At 50.8% G+C, this 19,649-nt stretch overlaps 8 protein-coding genes across 8 annotated transcripts; 2 read left to right on the top strand and 6 right to left on the bottom strand.

The window, feature by feature from the left end:
* Positions 1–4,262: 4,262 nt before the first annotated feature.
* Positions 4,263–4,791, bottom strand: BJX68DRAFT_126660 (uncharacterized protein). The gene is made up of 3 exons (XM_071036213.1): positions 4,774–4,791; positions 4,349–4,720; positions 4,263–4,289 (listed from the first exon to the last, which is right to left on the bottom strand). Exon 2 carries the CDS (start codon positions 4,621–4,623, stop codon positions 4,408–4,410), a length of 216 nt encoding a protein of 71 aa, XP_070897081.1. The 5' UTR covers positions 4,624–4,720; positions 4,774–4,791; the 3' UTR covers positions 4,263–4,289; positions 4,349–4,407.
* Positions 4,792–5,447: 656 nt separating this feature from the next.
* BJX68DRAFT_126614 (uncharacterized protein) lies at positions 5,448–6,168 on the top strand. Its single transcript, XM_071036211.1, has one exon. The coding sequence runs from the start codon at positions 5,550–5,552 to the stop codon at positions 6,066–6,068; it is 519 nt and encodes a 172-aa protein (XP_070897080.1). The 5' UTR covers positions 5,448–5,549; the 3' UTR covers positions 6,069–6,168.
* BJX68DRAFT_126615 (uncharacterized protein) lies at positions 6,169–6,739 on the bottom strand. Its single transcript, XM_071036212.1, has one exon. The coding sequence runs from the start codon at positions 6,650–6,652 to the stop codon at positions 6,269–6,271; it is 384 nt and encodes a 127-aa protein (XP_070897079.1). The 5' UTR covers positions 6,653–6,739; the 3' UTR covers positions 6,169–6,268.
* A 2,821-nt stretch (positions 6,740–9,560) lies between these two features.
* Positions 9,561–10,760, bottom strand: BJX68DRAFT_241082 (uncharacterized protein). Its single transcript, XM_071040786.1, has 3 exons — positions 10,549–10,760; positions 10,161–10,284; positions 9,561–10,073 (listed from the first exon to the last, which is right to left on the bottom strand). The coding sequence occupies exon 3, from the start codon at positions 10,043–10,045 to the stop codon at positions 9,593–9,595; it is 453 nt and encodes a 150-aa protein (XP_070897078.1). The 5' UTR covers positions 10,046–10,073; positions 10,161–10,284; positions 10,549–10,760; the 3' UTR covers positions 9,561–9,592.
* BJX68DRAFT_126552 (DUF2461 domain-containing protein) lies at positions 10,101–13,206 on the bottom strand. The gene is made up of 8 exons (XM_071036210.1): positions 12,464–13,206; positions 12,277–12,392; positions 12,163–12,216; positions 12,077–12,096; positions 11,948–12,018; positions 11,475–11,677; positions 10,549–10,689; positions 10,101–10,284 (listed from the first exon to the last, which is right to left on the bottom strand). Exons 1-8 carry the CDS (start codon positions 13,089–13,091, stop codon positions 10,198–10,200), a joined length of 1,320 nt encoding a protein of 439 aa, XP_070897077.1. The 5' UTR covers positions 13,092–13,206; the 3' UTR covers positions 10,101–10,197.
* A 457-nt stretch (positions 13,207–13,663) lies between these two features.
* BJX68DRAFT_126548 (tRNA wybutosine-synthesizing 3 family protein) lies at positions 13,664–15,056 on the top strand. Its single transcript, XM_071036209.1, has 2 exons — positions 13,664–14,293; positions 14,480–15,056. Exons 1-2 carry the CDS (start codon positions 13,805–13,807, stop codon positions 15,014–15,016), a joined length of 1,026 nt encoding a protein of 341 aa, XP_070897076.1. The 5' UTR covers positions 13,664–13,804; the 3' UTR covers positions 15,017–15,056.
* Positions 15,057–15,469: 413 nt separating this feature from the next.
* BJX68DRAFT_268734 (uncharacterized protein) lies at positions 15,470–17,542 on the bottom strand (the record flags this gene model as incomplete). The annotated part of the gene is made up of 5 exons (XM_071046167.1): positions 15,470–16,045; positions 16,095–16,403; positions 16,475–16,537; positions 16,600–17,016; positions 17,069–17,542. 5 exons carry the CDS (start codon positions 17,540–17,542, stop codon positions 15,470–15,472), a joined length of 1,839 nt encoding a protein of 612 aa, XP_070897075.1.
* Positions 17,543–18,207: 665 nt separating this feature from the next.
* On the bottom strand, positions 18,208–19,567 carry BJX68DRAFT_241066 (actin-related protein 2/3 complex subunit 4 family protein). Its single transcript, XM_071040785.1, has 7 exons — positions 19,383–19,567; positions 19,083–19,332; positions 18,931–19,007; positions 18,794–18,876; positions 18,695–18,737; positions 18,592–18,636; positions 18,208–18,535 (listed from the first exon to the last, which is right to left on the bottom strand). The coding sequence occupies exons 1-7, from the start codon at positions 19,383–19,385 to the stop codon at positions 18,527–18,529; spliced, it is 510 nt and encodes a 169-aa protein (XP_070897074.1). The 5' UTR covers positions 19,386–19,567; the 3' UTR covers positions 18,208–18,526.
* Positions 19,568–19,649: the final 82 nt, after the last annotated feature.

Below are 19,649 nucleotides of genomic sequence, written 5' to 3'. Positions count from 1 at the left end.
GGCCGTTGCCGTTCGGGCCGGTGTAATCGTGGGGATTGTTGGACATTTGTAGGCGAGTGAGCGAGAGGCTGCTCAAACCACGGGAAAGGCGGACTGGGGAGGAGTTAAGAAGAGAGGGCGAATGCAGGATGATGTATGAAAAATCGAGTGGGCTCGTCGTTAGGCTCAGGGCCGCGCAGGGGTGATCAAACCAATGGCGGCGGACGGAGCTGTTTGTTGTATGTAAGCGTAAAACGGATTGGTGTAAAGGACCGTATGGTAAGCGTGAGCCAGCAGGAGGCGGGTGGATGCTGAAGGAGCGAATGGAGGTGAGTCTGTGCAGGGATGAATAATAATAGAGGCGTTAAGTCTGAGGCGCAAGAGGAACAATTCAGAGAAGAGACCAAATCACAGCGAGTTTCCGTCGGGTGATGTGCAGGGCTAGCTAGCCTCGTGGTCACACTGGGGCCGAGCAGAGGGCAAAGGGAAAGAACAAAAGGAAAAGAGAGGGCTGAAGACTGGATTAACCCAGAGAGGGAATTTTGGGCCGACAAGGATGGGGAAAGGGAGGGAGGAAAAGGGAAGAAAGAGCAGGGGTGGGAGAAAGAGACCAGAAGGCCAGAGAGGCGGTGGAGGAAAATAATTAGAAGTCAAGCTGCCAACTTTGCACAACCTGGAAAAGGCGGAGATGGCAAAATGCAGCTCCCAAAAAGGAGGAAATCGAGGAAATAATGGAGAAAAAGAAAAAGAGCCTGGGATTTCAATTATGACGTTGACTGCTGGCATCCAGCAGGTGTGCGTGATGGAAGATGAGGACGCGCGGATGCAAAGACAGGGAGGGAGAAGAAAATAAAATAAAATAATCGAATAATAGCAGAGCAACGTACCAATAAGAATAATAGTGAGATCTTGTCAGCAAGCAAGAAGGAATTATAGCGTCCACAACGCCTGGCAGTAGTGCAATGCGAATGTCAGTATAGGTCAAAACTCGAGCGAGGAGGTCACGCCCAGCCTGTCGGATACTCAGCAGCGCGGTTGTGCGAGCAATCAAGGAGTACTTCTGTAGACTGTAGGGGCAAATGGAGACGTACCTTGCGAGGAAGAGCCTCTGAATCGCCGTTGTTGACTAGGAAAGCTGACGAGGAAACTGCAATTGGGTCGTAGAGCAGAAGAAAGTACTTTACTTCATACGAGTAGCTACAGGTCTGATGGATAAATGCCCTAATAATCTACTAATTCCGATTGATTTTTTCTGGCTTTCCTCCAGCTCGAATCGTCTCCTTCGCCCGTTGCTGATAATCTCGAGCGCCCCATCTCAAAGTCTGGGTCGCAGACTAGCCGGTCCGTTCGGGAGGCAAGCAGATGGGGAATGGTAAGGGATGGACTGTTGCAGCACACGGTTCCTTGGGTCGACTGGGTCTCCGACTGAAAGGTAGCGATGAGGCAGGTCGTATCTTTCGGGCGATGGCGTACATGGAATAATAATTATAGTAGCGGTATCAGGATGACGTGCCTTGAAACTGCGATCAGGGCAATGGGAATGATACACCGCAACGGGAGCAACCTTGTGAGGATCTCAGGCCAGTGGAGTTGAACTGGGTTTGATGGAGTTGGGTTGAACAAGAGGCGGTCATGAAGACGAGCGTGGGAAAAAAAAAAAAAAAAAGGAAAAAAAAAAAGCATCAACGCAGCATTGTCCGCCGTGCGCAAGTGGAACCCCGGTACCCAACACGCCAACGACCCATAGACATGGGCGAGCCGACACCCCAAGCCCAGCGCTAAGGCATCCATGGCTCCATGGGGATCAGCTGAAAAGGCCCAAGGGACGCCGGGACGGGCAAACGCGCCGTGACGGAATCTCCACTGCTCCAAACCTCACTCTCGGTACTCAGGCTGTACCGCTGTATGGTAAGTAATCTTACGTTAAGAGCGATTAATCCTAAAAACTCGCAGTGCTTACTAAGTACCACCAGTACTAGGAGTAGTATACGGTTGGGATCATTTTTATTATCTCTTCAAGAGTCTCTAAGCAAGGTAAATCGTCCTCATCCTTCCAGATGACAATTCTGATGAATTAGCGGTGGACTTGGCCCATCCAAAAGCAGCTGCTCAGCCGGAGCTCTCGCATTGACTACTACTTAGAGCGGAACTGCCTGCAGTAGTTCTTCGCTTTTAAAGTACCTGTACATTGGAGTACTTGCTAAATGAACGAAGGATGCTGGCCCGCATCTAGATTCTTCAGGTAGGGAGGCATTGCAGTCCTGATTTAAATGCAGATTACTATGCACTGATGTTGTGACCAGCGAGCCCCGACTCCGAGGTCCCAGCCTTCAATTACCGTATATGAATCCATCCGTGTGTCTCAGTGGCGGGACAGATTGGGACCGTTGGTCCGCTTGGGACTCTTCAGCACTTGCGTTCGGAAGGGTCCACCCGGCGAGGAGCCGAATCCTCAACAGGTTAGCAGCAGGCCCGGCAAACTCTTAGAGTCTTAGCACTGATTTCTACCGGTCATTGCGCTTGCAGAAAATAATTGACTCGCACTTGCGCTCGTCTGGCTGAACGGACAATAATCCCGGGAAGAATCTCACAGCCTCGCCCTCCCTCGTCACTCTGTGCGACCTCGAAAGACCGTGCATAAATCCTCGCTCTTCACTTCTCCGCCTCGAGATCCTCACTTCGCATTGCGCTAGGGGTGAAACCGCCCGCCCTGCTTCTCCCGCGGGGACGTTCGAGTTCTTCCGCGATTCGGCCGCGATCCATGGATGTTATTGCTAGCGTTCCAAACTTTGTGTCACCGCAAGAACCGCCTGCTGGCCCTTTGTCAAGAATGTCGAAATAGTACTGTGTACGACTACGGGACACGCGGCTAAAATTCTCCACCGAACATGCAAGGAACCTCATATCGAGGCTCGGCTGTTATGCCTATGTTTCATGTCTCCTCGCCATGACCCAATCCCGTTAATCCTAGGTCTTGAAATTGGACAGCACCGCAATTGCGGGAACTGACTTTTGACTCCATCAATGCTCGCGGTGACAGCTTCCAGGATATCTCCCACTCCACAACCACAGGCGCATATACTTGTTCGATAATCGAGGGCGTGTCACGATGAGCCGAGGCAGTCGATCGATTTTGGAACCTCACACTTGCGATGTGTCCAGGTACCGGGCAGGGCCTACGTGTAACCCATCCATGCATAGTGCATACCCCAATGATACAGATAACAATCCGCGGCGCCGGAACACGGAGCTTTGAACACCAACACTCTCAATGGCCAAACGTCTTAAACAAGCCTCATACTTCTCCGAGCCTCAGAGGTGACAGCACCCTTCGAAGCAGGTCGGACTAGCTCGAGCGACAGGCGGACAGAAACGAATCCTACTATTAGAGCAACCCAGCCTGAGCGTGCAACTCAGCAAACCGAGATATAACATCCCTTGCATCCTCTGTCAAACCCCCTCGTATGTGCACATTTAAACTCGCACGCTGAAAGCAAGATGGCCGTTATGTGCCAGGGATGCTGCAATATGGTGCAGTCTTTTCTTCCGCTTGGACTCGATATGCTCTGAAAGGAAACAGATCGTCCATGACATTCAGGGGAACAAGGGGATGCTAGCAGCTCGACCAGTGGGACCAACCCCTTGGGCCCAGGAGCAAGGACCGCTCCGAACCAGAGACACAGCAGCCAGAATACTGGAACGATGCAGGACGTGGACTGATCTCGTCTTAGGGCACCAAGAAGCGCCTTAGACTTGATGTTGACTAATGGACGCCACCAGTGTCTCGGGGCCTGCTCAAAATCGGAATATTATATGGAGTACGCAGAGTACGTAACGGCTTCTATATTCAAATGGGGATCGGTGACTGACGCTGGAGAGGTGGACTCGAGGTAAGCTGAGTTCAATCTACGGTTCCATGGATCCGTTCGACTTTGGCCGAACACGACCTCAAGGATACTGGAAGGGGAAGGTTGAATCCCGGCACGACCAGAGTCCAAGCAACCTCTCCTGCTTAGTGGCAACTATCATTTTACCTTTTTCTGGACTTGATTTTCTCCTTTGTTTCTCAGCCCGGTCGTCCGGAGATCCCGTAGATACTCCAACTTCTGGTTCTCCCTTGGTGTTGTCGCACAAATTCTGGAACCACAAGGGAAAAGTTCAACCGCGGTGCTCATTGGTCGCGACATATTCGGTGTGACCAATGGGAGGATAGATGGATATAAGGATGGACGAGAGTCGTTCAATCAAAACGCAGAAGAGGGCGATTTCATTCAGTAGGAGGGGCAGGACTGATGGCGGGGTTCCCAGTGCTAGAGTTTTGGGATCGCACCACAGCTAAACGTTCCAATCTAACATTGGGGATACTCACAGACTCACAAACGAGACTCGACTTTCGGAGTGAGCAGTGTGAAGCACCACGACCGTCACCTAGGTACCATATAGTACTAAATAGTGCCTTTCAGAATAAGTTGCATTAGCGTGGCTTGCTCTGGTCGAAAATTTCTCTCGGCTCGAGAATCCCCAGCTGGGAATGCAGGCGTCAGGGACGGTGTCGCGGCCGAGCGCTCCAATAGAAAGCTCTATTCGGGCTTGTGATAAAAAAAAGCGATGGGCCGAGCTGCGGGGGCGTCTGGTGACATGCATGTTCCACTCACAATAATGTATGAACTTCTGGGTTGATGATGGGACGAACCAGCCAGGTCGGAAGGGATCCTTGCTGCTGTCGTAATACCCAGCGCTGCTACATAAAATCAGGACCCGTGTCTCACTTTGAGGACACTACTGGCAGCCCACATGGTTTTAGAATCTGCTGTTTTCTCACCCTCCACGTTGAAGCGGCATCGATGCCAATCGGCTGTTTTAATCCCGTGACTAGGATCGTGTGACTTCCCCAGGCGCTGGCTCTCTTCGGTGGGGGTCGCACATGGATGAATAATGATGATGCGGCCGACAAGGGTGAGAGTAACTATCTAGTGGTTTCTCGCCTGATTTCTAGAAAGATGGCTCAGCCAAAACAAGACTTCAGCGTCTCCTGGAAATGCAGGTGTCTGTGCCGGCCTGTCAGGGCGTTGGGCAACCACCCTCGCTCGATCATCCCCCGCTAGTGAAATTTATTCTGTCTTTCCACGCCACGACGGCCCGCACCGTCTCCCGCCAATCTAATGCACGACGTGTATCCGTCATGTTCTCAAACAACCTCGTTGTTGCAAGGATATGATTATTACCTACTACTAGGTAGTCTCTGCCCCGTGAAGACAGGTCTCTTCCTGCTGCTCCTCATTGGAGGCCATCGCCTGGCCCGGTGGCTGGCCAATCGTGCCCGGCAATCGACTTCGTGCCCCCCCTTGCCTCCCGTGCTTTATTGAAAGTTCCGCACCGTATCCTTGCCTGGAAGCAAGGCGATCCAGTTCTATCCTCATGCTGTGGAAGCTGCAGAGGCAGACAACCCTGCCGTACAGCAATCTGAAATACGATGTTGCAACACCGCATGCGCTCAAACAGGGCGCTTCAGACTATCTACATCCGATCCTTTTCCTCAGGGCGCTGGCAATAGACCTGGTCGCCCGCACATGGCAAGTTTCACAAAGTCCGCTATCACATTAGCCTCGCGTTATCACATTCCTCCAGGCATTGATACTTCGAGGGATTTGCCTTCTTCCCGTCGCTATGATCGTCTTGCTGATGTGACTTGGGCCTCCTCCAAGTCAAGTCGTTTCCAAACCATACAAAACCAAAACCGGTCTGGAAACGCTGTATTACACGGTGTAAGTTACACGCCCGGTTTTGCTGCTGACCTCCGTTTAATTCATTATTATTTTTTTTTCTCCCTCTCCCTCTTGCCACGTTTTTCAATCCCAATCGGCTTGGTGCATTGCCGTCCGCGATTTTCCGCTGCAACTCAGCTCGTCCCGGTCCTTCGTCCTCGGAATGCTCCACCTTCACCTCCACTTCAGCCAACGTCTTCCCTCACCGCCAGCTTGATCCTGGTCACGGCCTTCCTGGGCCTTTGCGGTGACCATGGTTCCATGGATATCTGCAACCTTGCCGTCGACACCTGCGTTAACCCCCAGTACATTTACGTCGCCTAGACCGGCTCGAATCGCATCACCAACGTGCATCGCCGCCTTCATGCGCGTAGTTTGCAAGGAGAACAAGCGATGGACTCTGTGCCAGGATGACTGGCGATGCTGACTGACTCTTTGACTCTTTGAGGTCTGACCGGGCCATGGTTGTCAACTTGTCAGCGAGGCGGTATGACGAGAGGCGGACAAGCTAGTTGGCTGGGCTACTACCGAGCTAATGGACTAGCCCACTGTCTAGTGTGCGGCTGCCCCGGGGGCGCAGGGAAAAGGGAAGCAACCTGCCTGTGATCATCGATCAACCCGCATACGTCTTCGATCACGTGAAGGCCCAGGGGCCTATGAGAGCACCAGATCCAAGAGGCGATCTCGACTTTATCTCCTCCTGAGCCGCTGTTGGCCCGCCTGTGCGTCGGGAGACACTTGGTGGTGTGCGAATGGTGGGTGACAGGGCGGTAATTCTCGGGATATGGTTGGTGGACAACACCTGCGACAACAAGGAACGGCCAGCACCATAGCTCAATTCCAAACCTGCGTCTGTGCTCTCGGGGACAAGTCACAAAGGATGTGTGCGCGTGTGCAAAATGAGCCATTTTGAGGAAGGGTAGTGACGTGGCGAGGCCTGGGAACCGACACTGACAGCCTGCATACAGAACTCTCCCCGCCTTACTTTCTGAATTTTGAGAGCAGCCCCAATATGTATATCGCACGGCAGGAGACCCATTCGACCTCGTCTACCTGCGGCAATCGGGCAACTGGGAGGAAAGTCAACCTGTATTATTACCCCGTGGATGGCCGAGCCCTGCACGGAAATCTGGAGCAGCAAGCGTTTGGGTGGCACAGTCGATCTTGTCCCTCTTGTCATACCCCTTCATCGCGTGATATCTCATCGTTAGGCTCCGAAGATTGCCCTGCTGATGAATGCCTGACATGGGAAGTTTGAGGTGTCTCATCTCACTGCTGGCTCTTTTCCTCACTTTAATCACAAAACGGCGATCATATTCCTCGGTCCCGTCAACAAAAGCAACTTTTGTTCGTCCGCTCCGGCGCGCTCCCACAGGCATCGTCGATCGCTCACTACCCCGTCGTTTCTCCAGATTGATTGATCGTCCCTGCTAAGTCGCCGGATCGAAGTGAAGACCTAATATTCAGATAGAGCAAAACATGATCCCTCGCTGTTTCTGACGGAGGACGTTGTAGGAACAAGATTCCAAAGAGAGTTTCTCTTGACGCAGCCATGTATCACACCAGAAGCCTCACCCCTCGAAAGTTCATCCTCCGCGCCCGGATCGCATCCCCAGTCTCAGTCTCCCCTATCAGGACTGCGCAGTCCGCGCGCCATGCGATACATATCTCGAGCGCTGCCAGATTTCGGTCTCACCAAGACAAGACTAAAAGACATCTCGTCGTCCCTCGATTAATTCTACCTTTCAACTCCCGCATCGCGATCGTAACTGCCCGGGGACACCGGAAGCTCTCGACCTAACCATCTTGCAGCGCGCCCCCTCCCCCCACACTAAGCCAAACGGCGAGCCCACAAGGCTAAAGCCCTCGCAGCGTCTATCGCATCGTCACATCGTGACCGAATCCTTCTAACCTCAAAATTAAGTAGTTACTGCATACGAGTCGGCGACTCGCAACAAAATTATTGCCACCGCATGGCTGAAGTCTACCAGGGTTAAACCTCGACGGTTCTTTGGGACGGATATTGCGATTGTCGGGACTATTGTCCGGTAGCTCTTATAGTTCGCCTCCCCCGAGACCCTGTTACGTAGGTTCGATTATGATGAGGATTCGCAGGTAATCGCCTGTTAATTGGCAAATCAAGGGAGAATCATGCATGTTCTGACGTGAGGAGAATTTTTTTCACCTCGCACGGAGGCGCGCCGCCAGCGTTTGGATCTGTCACTTCAAGGTTCTCCAAGAAACTCCATCGGGAAAGAGGTATGGATGCGATACTTTTCCCCAAGGTTTTTCTGTCAACGACAGGTCGTTTCTCGGTAGTCCATTCCAATGTAATCTACAGCCCGCGGAAAATAAAGACTTGTTAGAAGGTTCTCTTGATTCCACTGCTTATAAGCGTCGTCCGCCGCCGCGAAGAGGCAAATACTCGAAGAGGAAATTCAGAATTCCAGCGCCTCAGCCCAGAGGATTCTCCCCGGCTAAAGATCCCAGTATAAGAACCTTGAAGTGACTACCGACTTGGCTACCTCTCAGTTCGGTACCACTCGTAGGAGTAGGTATCTTTTAGCTCCCCTCGAGACCCGCGGTCGAGAATCTTCCCTTGGACGACTGTGTGTCCATTATTTGGAACGACGCCATTGGACTTATAATCGTTCGGAGTGAGATTTCCGAACATCAAACAGGAAGTTCTCTGTTCTTCCAAAACGATCTGGGGACGTCTCACACCCTGTCGTACTAATATATATGCCGGTGGGGTATAACTGGTCTGCGCGGCTTAAGGCATCATACTAGGTAGTAACGGTTATCTCTCTGATTCGGTATCAGTCTAGCGATGCTTTGCTTAATACGAGTGCTGATTCTTTCAACATCGTCTGCTCTCAGAAGAAACTTCATATCAGCACACTACTAGAGACTACGAACGAACCATGGAACATCGTAAACTCCAACGCGTATCATAAAACTCGACCCGGCCCATTTCAAACCCTCGCATAATATTGAGTTTAATGACAAAATGCCAGAGGTGGATAGCCTGAACTCTCAAGAAAAGGCTACGTTCGTTTCCGTTCCATGGCTAACATACCCATACAGTTACCTCCGCCTGTAGGCCCGTTCCATACCGACGAGCTTAAGTGACGGTCCAAATTGGTAGAGGTGGTCAGACCACGAGGTCGTCCCGTCCCGTTCTGCTGCTGACCATGGTTTGAAGGGAAAAGTTAGAGGGGCTGGGACCGTTGGGTATGCTGGGAGAATTGAGGGTGATGATGACCGTACATACATATTAGATGCGTATACTTTGTTCGAAGGAAAAAAGACTTCAAGGGATAAGTCTAGTAGGATTTGTCAAGCTCATATAACAACCGTCAAGCATGACGGGGGCTTCTTGTTCTGTGGTATACTTACACTGGAGGTTCCGGATATAAGTCTACGTATTTCTAAAGGAAATGCGCACGACGAAGTTAAACTTCTAGGTTCAGAGGACATTGGTTACTTAATAGACAGAAACCAACTCTTCCCAATCCAAGGCACCATTTAAATTCGATCTTATAGGATACTGGCCCGGGACACTGTCCTGGTGGGTGGCGCGGCATGTCCCGCATATAGATTGTACTAGGATCTTCGGCTTGACCAATCGAAGTCTTGTGCTTCGTTCAGGCTCGAGAATTGAGAAACCATGACGGCTCTCGCCTCGACTAGAGTCCTCGAAAGGCGTGGTAAGAGAGTCATAGCGTAGGAGACGAGACGGTCGCTCCAGATTACTGGAGTAAACTCACTCTTGGTATTTCAAGTTTCGGTATTCGCTAGAAAATACACATTCCTGTCACGACAATGGCCTTGAACTTAGGACTAGGCTACTGTACTGCTTGGGCATGGATGCAGACGGCCGAAGTCTTTTTTTTTTCTGGGGCAAAGGCATCCAACTCTTGCCCCGTCAGACGAATTTTGTGTGCACGCATAAGAGGTCGGCCGAAACTAGTGCCCGTGCGGTTAATCTGCAAGTGTGAAAAGTGAGTGTGGCATGCAGATTCTGGGGAGGTCATAGCAAGGGTCGCTGTCCGCCCATCGGTTGAATCTCCATGGCAGGCCGAGAATTGGCGGTAAGAAAGATGGACAAGAAGTCGTTGACACTCCAAGCTTGCCAAAAACAAAGACGTGTATTGGGTTTGCACTTGATATATCCCAACAATGTATTGAACAGCAAGCAGGTCAGCTGGAGTGCAAGACCAACGAAGAATCGTACAAGTACAACAACTCAGAGATGAGTGGAGAATGAAGATAGAGATAGATAAATCGGAACATCGCATAACAAAAGCAAAGCCCAAGAATAAAGCACTAAGGGAAGATAGATCAACTAGTTGCCCATGGAGAATAGCGCGAAATAATCACACACATGGAGCGGGAACGAGTCAGAAATCGTACCAATAAAAGTAGTCCTGCGCATTAACATAGGCATCGTTCACTCCTCATCCGCAGAATCTGTCGCAATACTACTGGTATCATGGCCGCCCGGATCGGGCATGACAACGCTATTGAGATACGTGACCTGTTGAGACGATAAACTAGTCAGCCAATACCCTTGCGAAGGGCGCACGGCGCTGGAGAGGTCTGGACGCCTGTGCCGCGAATTGTGATGAAGTGTGGCAGTCAAGGCCATTCTGGCCAAAAGTCCATGGACCACCCACCCAAGGACGAAGAGACTGGATAAGAGTATGGGAGGGACCAAAGACGGTGATCATTGGGCGCAGAACGCGGCCGGGGATGCGGGAGACAAAATCTGGCTGCATATGAACGTGAAAGGATTGCTTACGAAAGGTTCCATGATACCAATCAAAGTGGCTATTTTCTCCTGAGCATCAGGGCTCAGAAGATCTGCATCAGAGACTGGTTTGCCAATTGTGAAGCTGCGCAGCCGGAGAAGTTCGATGTTTTCGTTATCGTGTTCATAGCCCTGTTGGAAAGGAGACAAGTTAGCTTGATCCAATTCTTGCGAGTTCCAATCAGGGGCATAGTAATCTCCGGGGACGGAGGCAGGGAGGTGTTGAACCATGGAAACCAGATGAGACGGCGCAGACGCTTTTCCCAAGCGGGTATACCCAGTGGGACAGCGAAAGCACGCCTGCTTGCCACACCAGGCCCAAAAAAAGCTCATGCTGGCCACCCAGTGGCCAGGCGCGGCCAGCGGGACTTTTGGTGGAAAAGGGAGTGAGCCAAACGCGGGCCGGGGAGAGCCTTTCGTCTGTGGCTGCGCTTGAACCATCAACAGTGGCGATGTTTGAGCTCAACAACCTTCCGTTGCAACAAGCCATTGTTGACGGAGAGTGGTTCATGTTTTGCTCCCTCCGGCTTGACTTTTCTTGCAAGTGGTCTCCAGTAGCGAGAAACTGACGCTTCTCTCATGAAGGAGCGTGACTGACAGCCAACTCCTGGCAACGCCAAGGCATCTGCTCAAGCGCGCTGACCTCCATCACTCACAAGGCCCAATTTGAGCCCCATCGTCCTTCGATAATACCTCATTGATGATATTTGAGCGCGCCGAACGATAAAAGCAGCCCTGACGAGCACGACGCTCTGCAACTCCCAATAACCGAACGCGCCCGAGCGACGTGAGAGCATCGCCAGTTTCAAAAGTTCGTCACTAGCTGACCTGATCGTCCAGAGCGAACTGATCAAGCTTATCGGAGAATGGGATAACGAGGGAGTCAGGTGGGAGACAGAACGAGAAAATATTCTTACCTTTGGCTTAGTCTTCAGTGCGCTCTCGCTGTTCTGCTTCGCGAAGGCTTGGATAGCTTCATCTTCATCGTCCGGTATTCCGCCGAAGAACTCACGCCGCAATCCTTCCTGTCGAAGAACATCCTTTAGCCGTTCCGAGTTGTTATCGATGTCGTCTCGAAGAAGCGCCAGTTTGTCAGCTTCTGGATGCCAGAGACCCGCACCTAGGCACATGAGGAATGGTTAGGACGTGTTGCGATGGACATAATGCCAAAGGAGAAGTTTCACGGCGCGAAGCAGTCGCAACAGAGATATTGCGTCGGAAAGAGTAGGATCCGCTTGGTCATAAGCTCTGCTAAGGAAGGAGCGAGCCGGGGTTCTGTGAGGCGTCGACGCGACGCGATGAAGGATAGGAAAAGGATACACGCATTGTAGCAACAACAATGACAGGGAGCATTTGTGACAGATGGGTGTGCACTGCACTTATGACTCACCAACGAAGCTAGCCCCTGGTTGGCAGTGGACATAGTATGCAGCGTATGGCCCCTTCTTCCCGGTTCGGGACCTATTTGAATATCATCTTAGCTGACCTTCTTAGTGTGTAGAAGTATGCTTCCACCTACCAGGCGGCTGAGAAATGTGTCTGTTGTGGTGACAATTAGATCCATGGCCAAGAAGATATGCCGCATTCTGAGAAGGATTAACATACCTTATATGGCGTGGGATCCTTACTGAACCTGATGTCTCGGTGTATGCGAAACACCTAAAGCAGAGTTCATTTGTGTTAGTTTCGCGCTTCAGATATCAAGAGAACATAGCTGACCAGGTCCTTGGCAGGCAACTCAGGAATTGTGCCGTCTTGCTCGGTGATTTTCTCCGTCAGGGATTCAACAAACGTTTCCCAGTCCTTCTTCGCCGCGCGATAGTCCGCATCATGCGCTACCGACCCGAGTTATGTCAGTCTTGGATGGTGACACATCTGGGCGAGTGCAAGGTTCATTGTCGGGTACCTTTAAGCCATTGTCTCTCGTTATTTTCAGCCAAATCCTCCAGGAAGAGCAGGGTATTTGGATGCAGAGTTTCATCCTCGTATGGGGTGTCGCCTGGATCTCTTGCTTTGGGTTTCTTGATAAAAACCTCTTTGCCAGGTCCAAGGCCAGTTTTGACACCTTCTTTCCATAGGTCCTTCTTTGCAGATGTTGTCGGCGGCTCTGACGCCACTGACACCTCTGATTTGGGTCCACGCTTTCTTGAAAAGTCTTTGATGGCTTGTGAGAGGGCATTCTTCCCTTCAGTGGCCTGCTCCTGCAGTCCCCAAAAGTTTGAGTCTGCGTCCGATGAGTTATGGTCTGCGTCGGGGGAAACGGCATCTGGGTCGTCTTCGTAGTCTTCCTCTGGCTTCGCAGCACGCTTCGTTCTAGCCTTCTTCGGCTTTGCAGATTCACCTTTCTTGAAGTACTTGCTTTCTTTGGTGGTGGATTTCGCGATTTTGTCAGGGGCGCTGGAGTCGTACTTTTGTTTCTTTAGCGCCCCGCCTGAGCCCCCAGCAGCTTTGGCCGAGGTGCGCTTCTTGCTTGCGGGCTTTGGAGCTGCTGCGGCTGCGGGAGCGGCCCGAGTCGATCGAGTTACTCGAGGCATGGCAAGAAGTTCTGGAGAGCAGTGATGGCAACTTTTGAAAAGCTTTGAGCAATTTCTCGCGATTATAATTATAAGAAATAGATGATTAGGAAGTGATTCTGCAGATACCGATGGTCATGAGGAGAAGAAAACGTTGGCAGAGAGTGGATGAGCGAAGGGCATTTAAGCCGTTGTTCCTCGAGCCGTCTGACGGTCGGTCTGACGGCGGGTAAGTTGCTGATTGAGTTCAGATGGCTCAAGCCCACAAAGGATCGAAGATCAAGGGGCTGGTAGCTTCTGGGGTGGTTCTTCGCGTGGAAGGGGGCGGCGAGCTCCCGGCACCACTTAAGATGAGCACTTGTCCCCACCCACGACGTTATCGAGAAGGATTTTTGGACCAAGCACTTTCATCAGAGCCTTTCAATCAAAGAACACGGAGTTCCTCGAACTGATCGAGAAAGTGGATCTTTTCGTCATAAAGAGCCCGCGTATAGCTGCTCGTATATCTCATTGTTCCTTGCTTGCTTTTTTGGTGGAAAGGGTGGTCAGTTGTTGTTCCAGGCCCGATCGAGTTCTGCAAATCAGCTTTTGGGTCGGAAATATCAAGAAGGGTTCCTTCAACCTGTTCTTCGTCTGTACCAGCCAATAACGATCTGGCGTCGCATGCTCGAATGAATGTTCTATTCTAGACACTGCAACATCAGGTAAAGCTTCGAAACAAGAAGAACGAAGACATGGACACAGAAACAATAATGATTCCACAAACTTTTGTATCTCGCAAAAGCAAGATCCTTGCCGAGCTCTCAGCGCCAGACGAAGAATATTCGGATCTTTCCCCCAAGGGTTCCGTTGATGAAGGGATTCGCGATCTCATCCAGGACATCAACACCTTGCCTGGACTAGTGACTACCAGCAGCTGTGCTGGTCGTATCAGCGTATTCTTAGAAGGGCGGCGGGGTTCGAATCCGGCGGAAGAAGCAAACGCGGGCGAAGAAAGGAAATTCGTTCCCTCTGGGGGCAAGGGAGCGGGCAAATGGCTGTATGTCTCACATGAGCCGATGGAGATGGAGAATGGCCGCGCGATTCCCAAGGGCTTCGAGGCGAACAAAGAAAGAAAGTCGTTGCTTGAGGTGTTTGGGATGGTGGCCGGGGATGGGAACCCTCCGAGCGTGGATAAAGAAGGCCACGCCCCACGCCTCGTGCGCTTTCATTTCGAGCCCATGGTTAGTCCCAGACTCGCTGGTCCCTCCTTTCGCTTGTTGTTCTCCGCCTAATATCCCCTTGTCATTCTTTCCTGTTTTCTTATTCAATGCCAGTATGATGCTTTTGACAACCGGCTTTTCATTATCCTTGCCCGACCCCTGCAGTACACTGGCATGGACCCAAGACACTAACAAGCTCCTCCATAGATTCTCCATATAATGACAGCTACCCTCGGGCACGCTCAACCCGTCCTCTCCGCAGCGTCTAGCTCAGGATTTCGCGAAAGCGGACTTCAAAGTTTACGCTGTCTAGAGGGCGACAAAGCGCCTAGCCCAATTGTCGCTGTCCGATCCGCAGGCCTAGCCTTAGAATCCGTGATAGGATATTACGAAGACGATGGCCACGGTGGTGATGACGGTCAAGGCGTTATTCGCAGCTTGGTAACCGATGAATACCTCCAGTTGCTGGTTTCCATGTCAAACGAACGGTTTTTGACGAACTCGGAGCGAAAGGAAAGATTTCGGACAGCGCTACTAAGTGCTTATTCGACAGACCAGTCTGGCGGGATGAGAACGAAAGGAAAGACGAGGCCTGATGGGTGGGAGGATGCAGAGACGCGGAGGGAGAGAAAGAGGGCTGAAGGGCTGGCGAAGAAGAAGTTACTTGAAGAGCAGGCTAAACAGGAGAATGGTAAGAGTGGAGTTGAGGATCATGCAGAACCAGTACGCTCCCTGAATACATAGTAGTAGCTGCATATCAAACCCCAATTCACTTGCATAGCACTAAACTAGAACCTCTGATTCCTTAAAGCGCACCATATCCATGAAGCGAGGTGATGCATCGTCGTAAGAGAACAAAGAACCAAGTAGGTATTCAAGTTCCCAAGTATTCTCCATCCAATCAAAATCATAACGATGATAACGTAGACTTGAATCTTGTCCAATTGACGTCAACCACTAGCCCAAGGTGTCATAGATGTAACATGATTGTGTTTTTATGGGTAAAGGCGAGCCCCTGGGAATCCAGAAAAGACATGATACCAGGACGAATAGTGTAGCATAGTTACCAGGGACTTGCACGTTCACGATGGACTTCGAATAGCGCTCACTCACTCGAAAGACGGAGTAGAGCAGAGATTGGTGACAGATATGAGTACGATTTGGTTCCACAATCATGAAGCTCAATCGTTTTTTCCTTTAGTCTTCGCGTTCCTCACCCCAAGGATTAGTGGTGGGAGACGGGAGGCACATAGGAGACGACTGGGTGATGCGATGGCCGAGATAGGCGGGGCGCTTTTTGCCAGGATACAGAAGCAACTTCTGGTTCCAGAGAGTACCAGGGTTGTTGAGGTTAAGAGCACCACCGATACTTGCAGACTCACTCGCGCGGCGAGACGGAGCTGCGCAGATATCAGCACGAGAAGACAGCTCACTTTGAGGCTGGCTTCCCTCGGTCTCGCTAGGCGAGACAGAAACCTTGCGGCCAGTGCAGGGTGCAAGGGAGAATGAAGATTCACCAGACACTCGTCGGAGGTTCAGCATGGTATCCATATCATCGTTTATCCAACCACTGAAGACAAGACTAGATAGGATGACCATCTCATGATTGACGGCGGATTCCCAAGTGATATTGACTGAAATAGATTGTGGCCATTCGAACCAGATAGGTCCATACGGAGAACGAAGCGTCGGATGATCCACAGGGAACATATTGGGAAGCTCAATGTTTCCGATTTTCGGCACGGAGCCGATTGAGATCAACCTTGCATAGTACTGAAAAAGTTAGGATACTAGAAGAAATGTTGACGGTGTGAAGGCCTACACTATGGATTTCCTCCGGGAAATTGGGCATCTTGACAAGACTGTCAAACGGGAACCATTTTCCAATCTCGGGGAACTTGTTTATCTCGCTTGAGATCTCAGAGTTGATGCAGAGAGTGTACTTCTGGCGCTCATTGAACGCAGGGCAGTTGAGACCAGCGTGGAGAAGATCATAGAGAAGTTTCTGGTCAAGACCCACGGTATTGTATCTCTTGATACGCGCGACAAGGGATTTTATGTGACGGTTGGCCAACTCGAAAAGTTGATTGCGATCATGCACCGTATATAGCTCGGGGGCATGCCAGGGGTACTATGTGACAAAGGGGAAATGTCAACCTTGATGAGCATGTAAAGATGTGGAAAGAGCGGCAAAGCTCTTACCTTGTAAAGTGTGCTAATGGTACTCTCATAACTGCGTTGCGGACATTTCTCCTGAAACGGGGACTAAACAGTATTGCTCAGTGGCTATGAGTGCAATGACAGGGCGCTAGAGGGTTGCAACTCACACGATTGGGTATTTCAGCATGGCGAATGGCCAGAATGATCTCCTCGCCAGTGAAGAAGCCGACGAAGCCAGAGCAGTAAGGGTCGTCATTCGGCACACGGTAGGGCACGCCACCTCGCCAAACAATACACTTTGCGCGAGGAAACAGGTCTTTCAAGAGCTCGTTCTGATCAGTCAACTCGACATCAACATGGCGATTACCAAGGCGAGGAGCTCGCCCAGTCTCGTAGATACGGTTTATGCGGATCACAGTGTCTTTGGCGTCGGTCTGGCTTTGAAACTCCACATAGCAGTCCATGGTCTTCGCGGTCGAGCGCTCCATGATGATGTGAATGGGACAACCATTTTCGGGAGTAATGAGGCGTGCCTGACGACCCAGAAACTGGAAAATCTCCTGCTTCGTGATGGAGTAAGGAATCTGTCGCAAGGTTAGCGAGTGATGGTTAGTAGACGCCCTTCGAGTAGCTTACGTTGGATATCTTGACGACTCCCCAGGTTGGGGGCTCTTTCAGGTGCACTAGGCTTCCGATTGGCATTTCGCTTGGGGTGGTAACTTTGTCGGCGTTCTTTTTGTATGCAGCCAAAACACTGGAGCTCTCAGGAGGGCTCTGAATGTCAAGATTGTTCAGCTTATGCAACAGCGGCTGGTGATTGCGGTGCGAAACGGGCGACGCAATTTCCACCTGGCGAGGCTTGTGTGGAGGGTGCCTCATTACAGTAGATTGGGCTTGAGGAATCTTCTCGTGCGAGTGCCGGTCAGGCCTAGATAGAGCCGGGAGTGTGTTCATTCCGTGCGCAACAAGTGGATCTGAGTTGGGGCTATAAGAGCTGGCAAGCATGGGTGTCAGTTGAGGGACGGTGTTACTGTCGTTAGGAGCAGAGATCAAGCTCTGGCTCTGTTGGCGAGCAAAGCCAGGCACGAAGGCTGGAGAGAAGGGATTCATGATGGGCATGGAAAGGAAAATGATGAATGTCGAGGCCCGAAAGTGAGATGATGATGGTGAGGTTTGAGGAAAGGAGAGAGGCGCCTGAAGAGATAGGAGGATGAAAACAAAGTGAAAGCTATTTAACTTGCTGAGATGTGTTACAAGCCTTGCTGTCGCATAATAATTGCTCGAATAGGTGGTCATGGGATACTGCTCACCCTGAAACAAGAAGAGTGAATGCCCTACTAGAGACGCAAATGGTATACTCATCTAGCATGGCTGCAAACCTGAGCTGAAGCACAAAGTAGGGTGCACTGGTTACAGGCTGAAGCATAAAGCAAGACTCCTGAAGCACCATCCTGGGGTTAAGCCTTTAAAGAATTAACAAGGGGGAGGTACAAGAGAGAAAAAAAGGACTCTGCTCAATAGTGCTGCTTACCATGGCAATAGGCAACCTGGCAGGAGTCTGCCAAAATGAAACATCCATTCCCGGGCAGCTTCACCACTGATAAGACAGCTGGTCTTGCAATTTCCATCCTGAGTGAACGAAACACATGGCACATGACGATGCCCTACTCCATGCATAAGCTACAATAATGGAAGCGTAGAGTGCGTGTAGAGCCGCACATGAGACCACTGCTTGTTCAGCACATACTTGCTGCATTTGTGATTGCGAAGTTTTGCCGGAATAGGTACGTAGAATAGCGTGGAAAACTTTCTGGGGTTATGACACAGAGATACTATAACAATTCGTACAAGATAAACTAAGCGGCTAGCCATATTGGTTCTATCGCAGTAGGAATAACGATTGCGGGAAGAGTTTTGGCTTTGCTAAACAATATGTATTTGAAGTGGTTTCGGATATACGGGTAGGAGTGATGCATCGCCAAGTAAGGTGATCTCGACCAGCTCAACTTGCCTCAGTAAAGCTTTGTGGTGAATGGAACTGAGCAAGACTAATGTTATATCTCGGAGAGTCGTAAGTAACGGGCTTCGGACGATCTAATCGAACTGCACCGCTTAAGTTAGGAACCAGGTCTGTCTCATGCGGGTGTGAAACAGCTTACAGGTGTCAGGAAAGATTCGGCAACAAATCGAGCGCGGGCGTTCAACTGCACCAGTCAGAAAGAGAGCCCAAAGAAACATCAGGGCATGTTCCGAGAAACATACGAAAAGCTTCATCTCGGAAATTTCCTTGTCCACGTCCTCCATACTGAAAAGTGGGTTAGCAATTAGTCAGTGCCGGCTGCGCGAACTAGATAGCCTTACAATGAGATGACGAAATCAACCAGCTTATTTTTCAGCATAGCTTCGGTGTGGAAGTTCGTAATGAGGAAAGAAATGTCGTAGCCCTGGCCATGCGTCAGATCTATAAGCATCCCAAAGACAGCTGTGCGTTGACGTACCTTTACCGGCTTTCTCCGCAAGATAAAGAAGGATTCCGCGCGCTGAGTCAAGAATCGGGTGAGTTTATGTACCAAGACTATGTTGACGTAAGTATAAGGTTGTCAATCCCAATTCCACCATCCCGCAATTGTTACTAGTTAAAGGAACATACTGTGCTCGATTTCGTCTGCCTGCTTTATCCTGATGCTAACACGCACACTGTTCACACTGGGTTCGATCAAGACTTTCTCGTTCTCATTTCGTGACACTGTGAGAGGGTTGAGGAGTAGTTCTGGGGAGCTCGCGGCCTCGATTTCTGGCACATTGTGTCTCTCGGAGGTCTGGGAAGCGAAATTGGATATAGCGAGCGCAGCGGTCAGCGAGGCGCGGACGCATTGAAGGTATGGGCGCAGTGATTGAGACTACGCTTGTTAGTTAATTGTCCTCAGCGCTTGATCCATTAGCTACCTACCATAGTGAGGGGTGACGTATAAGGCGAGGATTCAAGAGCCGGTAGGCTCGAGGAATGAACAGACAAGCGCCGACTTCACCACTGGTTGCTCGGACAGAGTATAGTTCCCTCAAGTCCAGCTTCTAGGGCATCAATGAGGTTGTTCTGATCGTTGGCTTTCGTGCGAGCCTAGGACGCCGAGTGTTGAGTGGTCAGCTACGGGGCGATGGACAACGTCCCGCAATGTAGCCTGGAGATGTTTGCATTGGTTGCAAACTTAGCCCCACG

Source organism: Aspergillus pseudodeflectus (assembly GCF_044049435.1).
Source record: "Aspergillus pseudodeflectus strain CBS 756.74 chromosome Unknown BJX68scaffold_33, whole genome shotgun sequence".
Taxonomy (NCBI): Eukaryota; Fungi; Ascomycota; class Eurotiomycetes; order Eurotiales; family Aspergillaceae; genus Aspergillus; species Aspergillus pseudodeflectus.
Note: the sequence above shows the minus strand (reverse complement) of the source record. Positions and strands in the feature narration are given on the sequence as shown.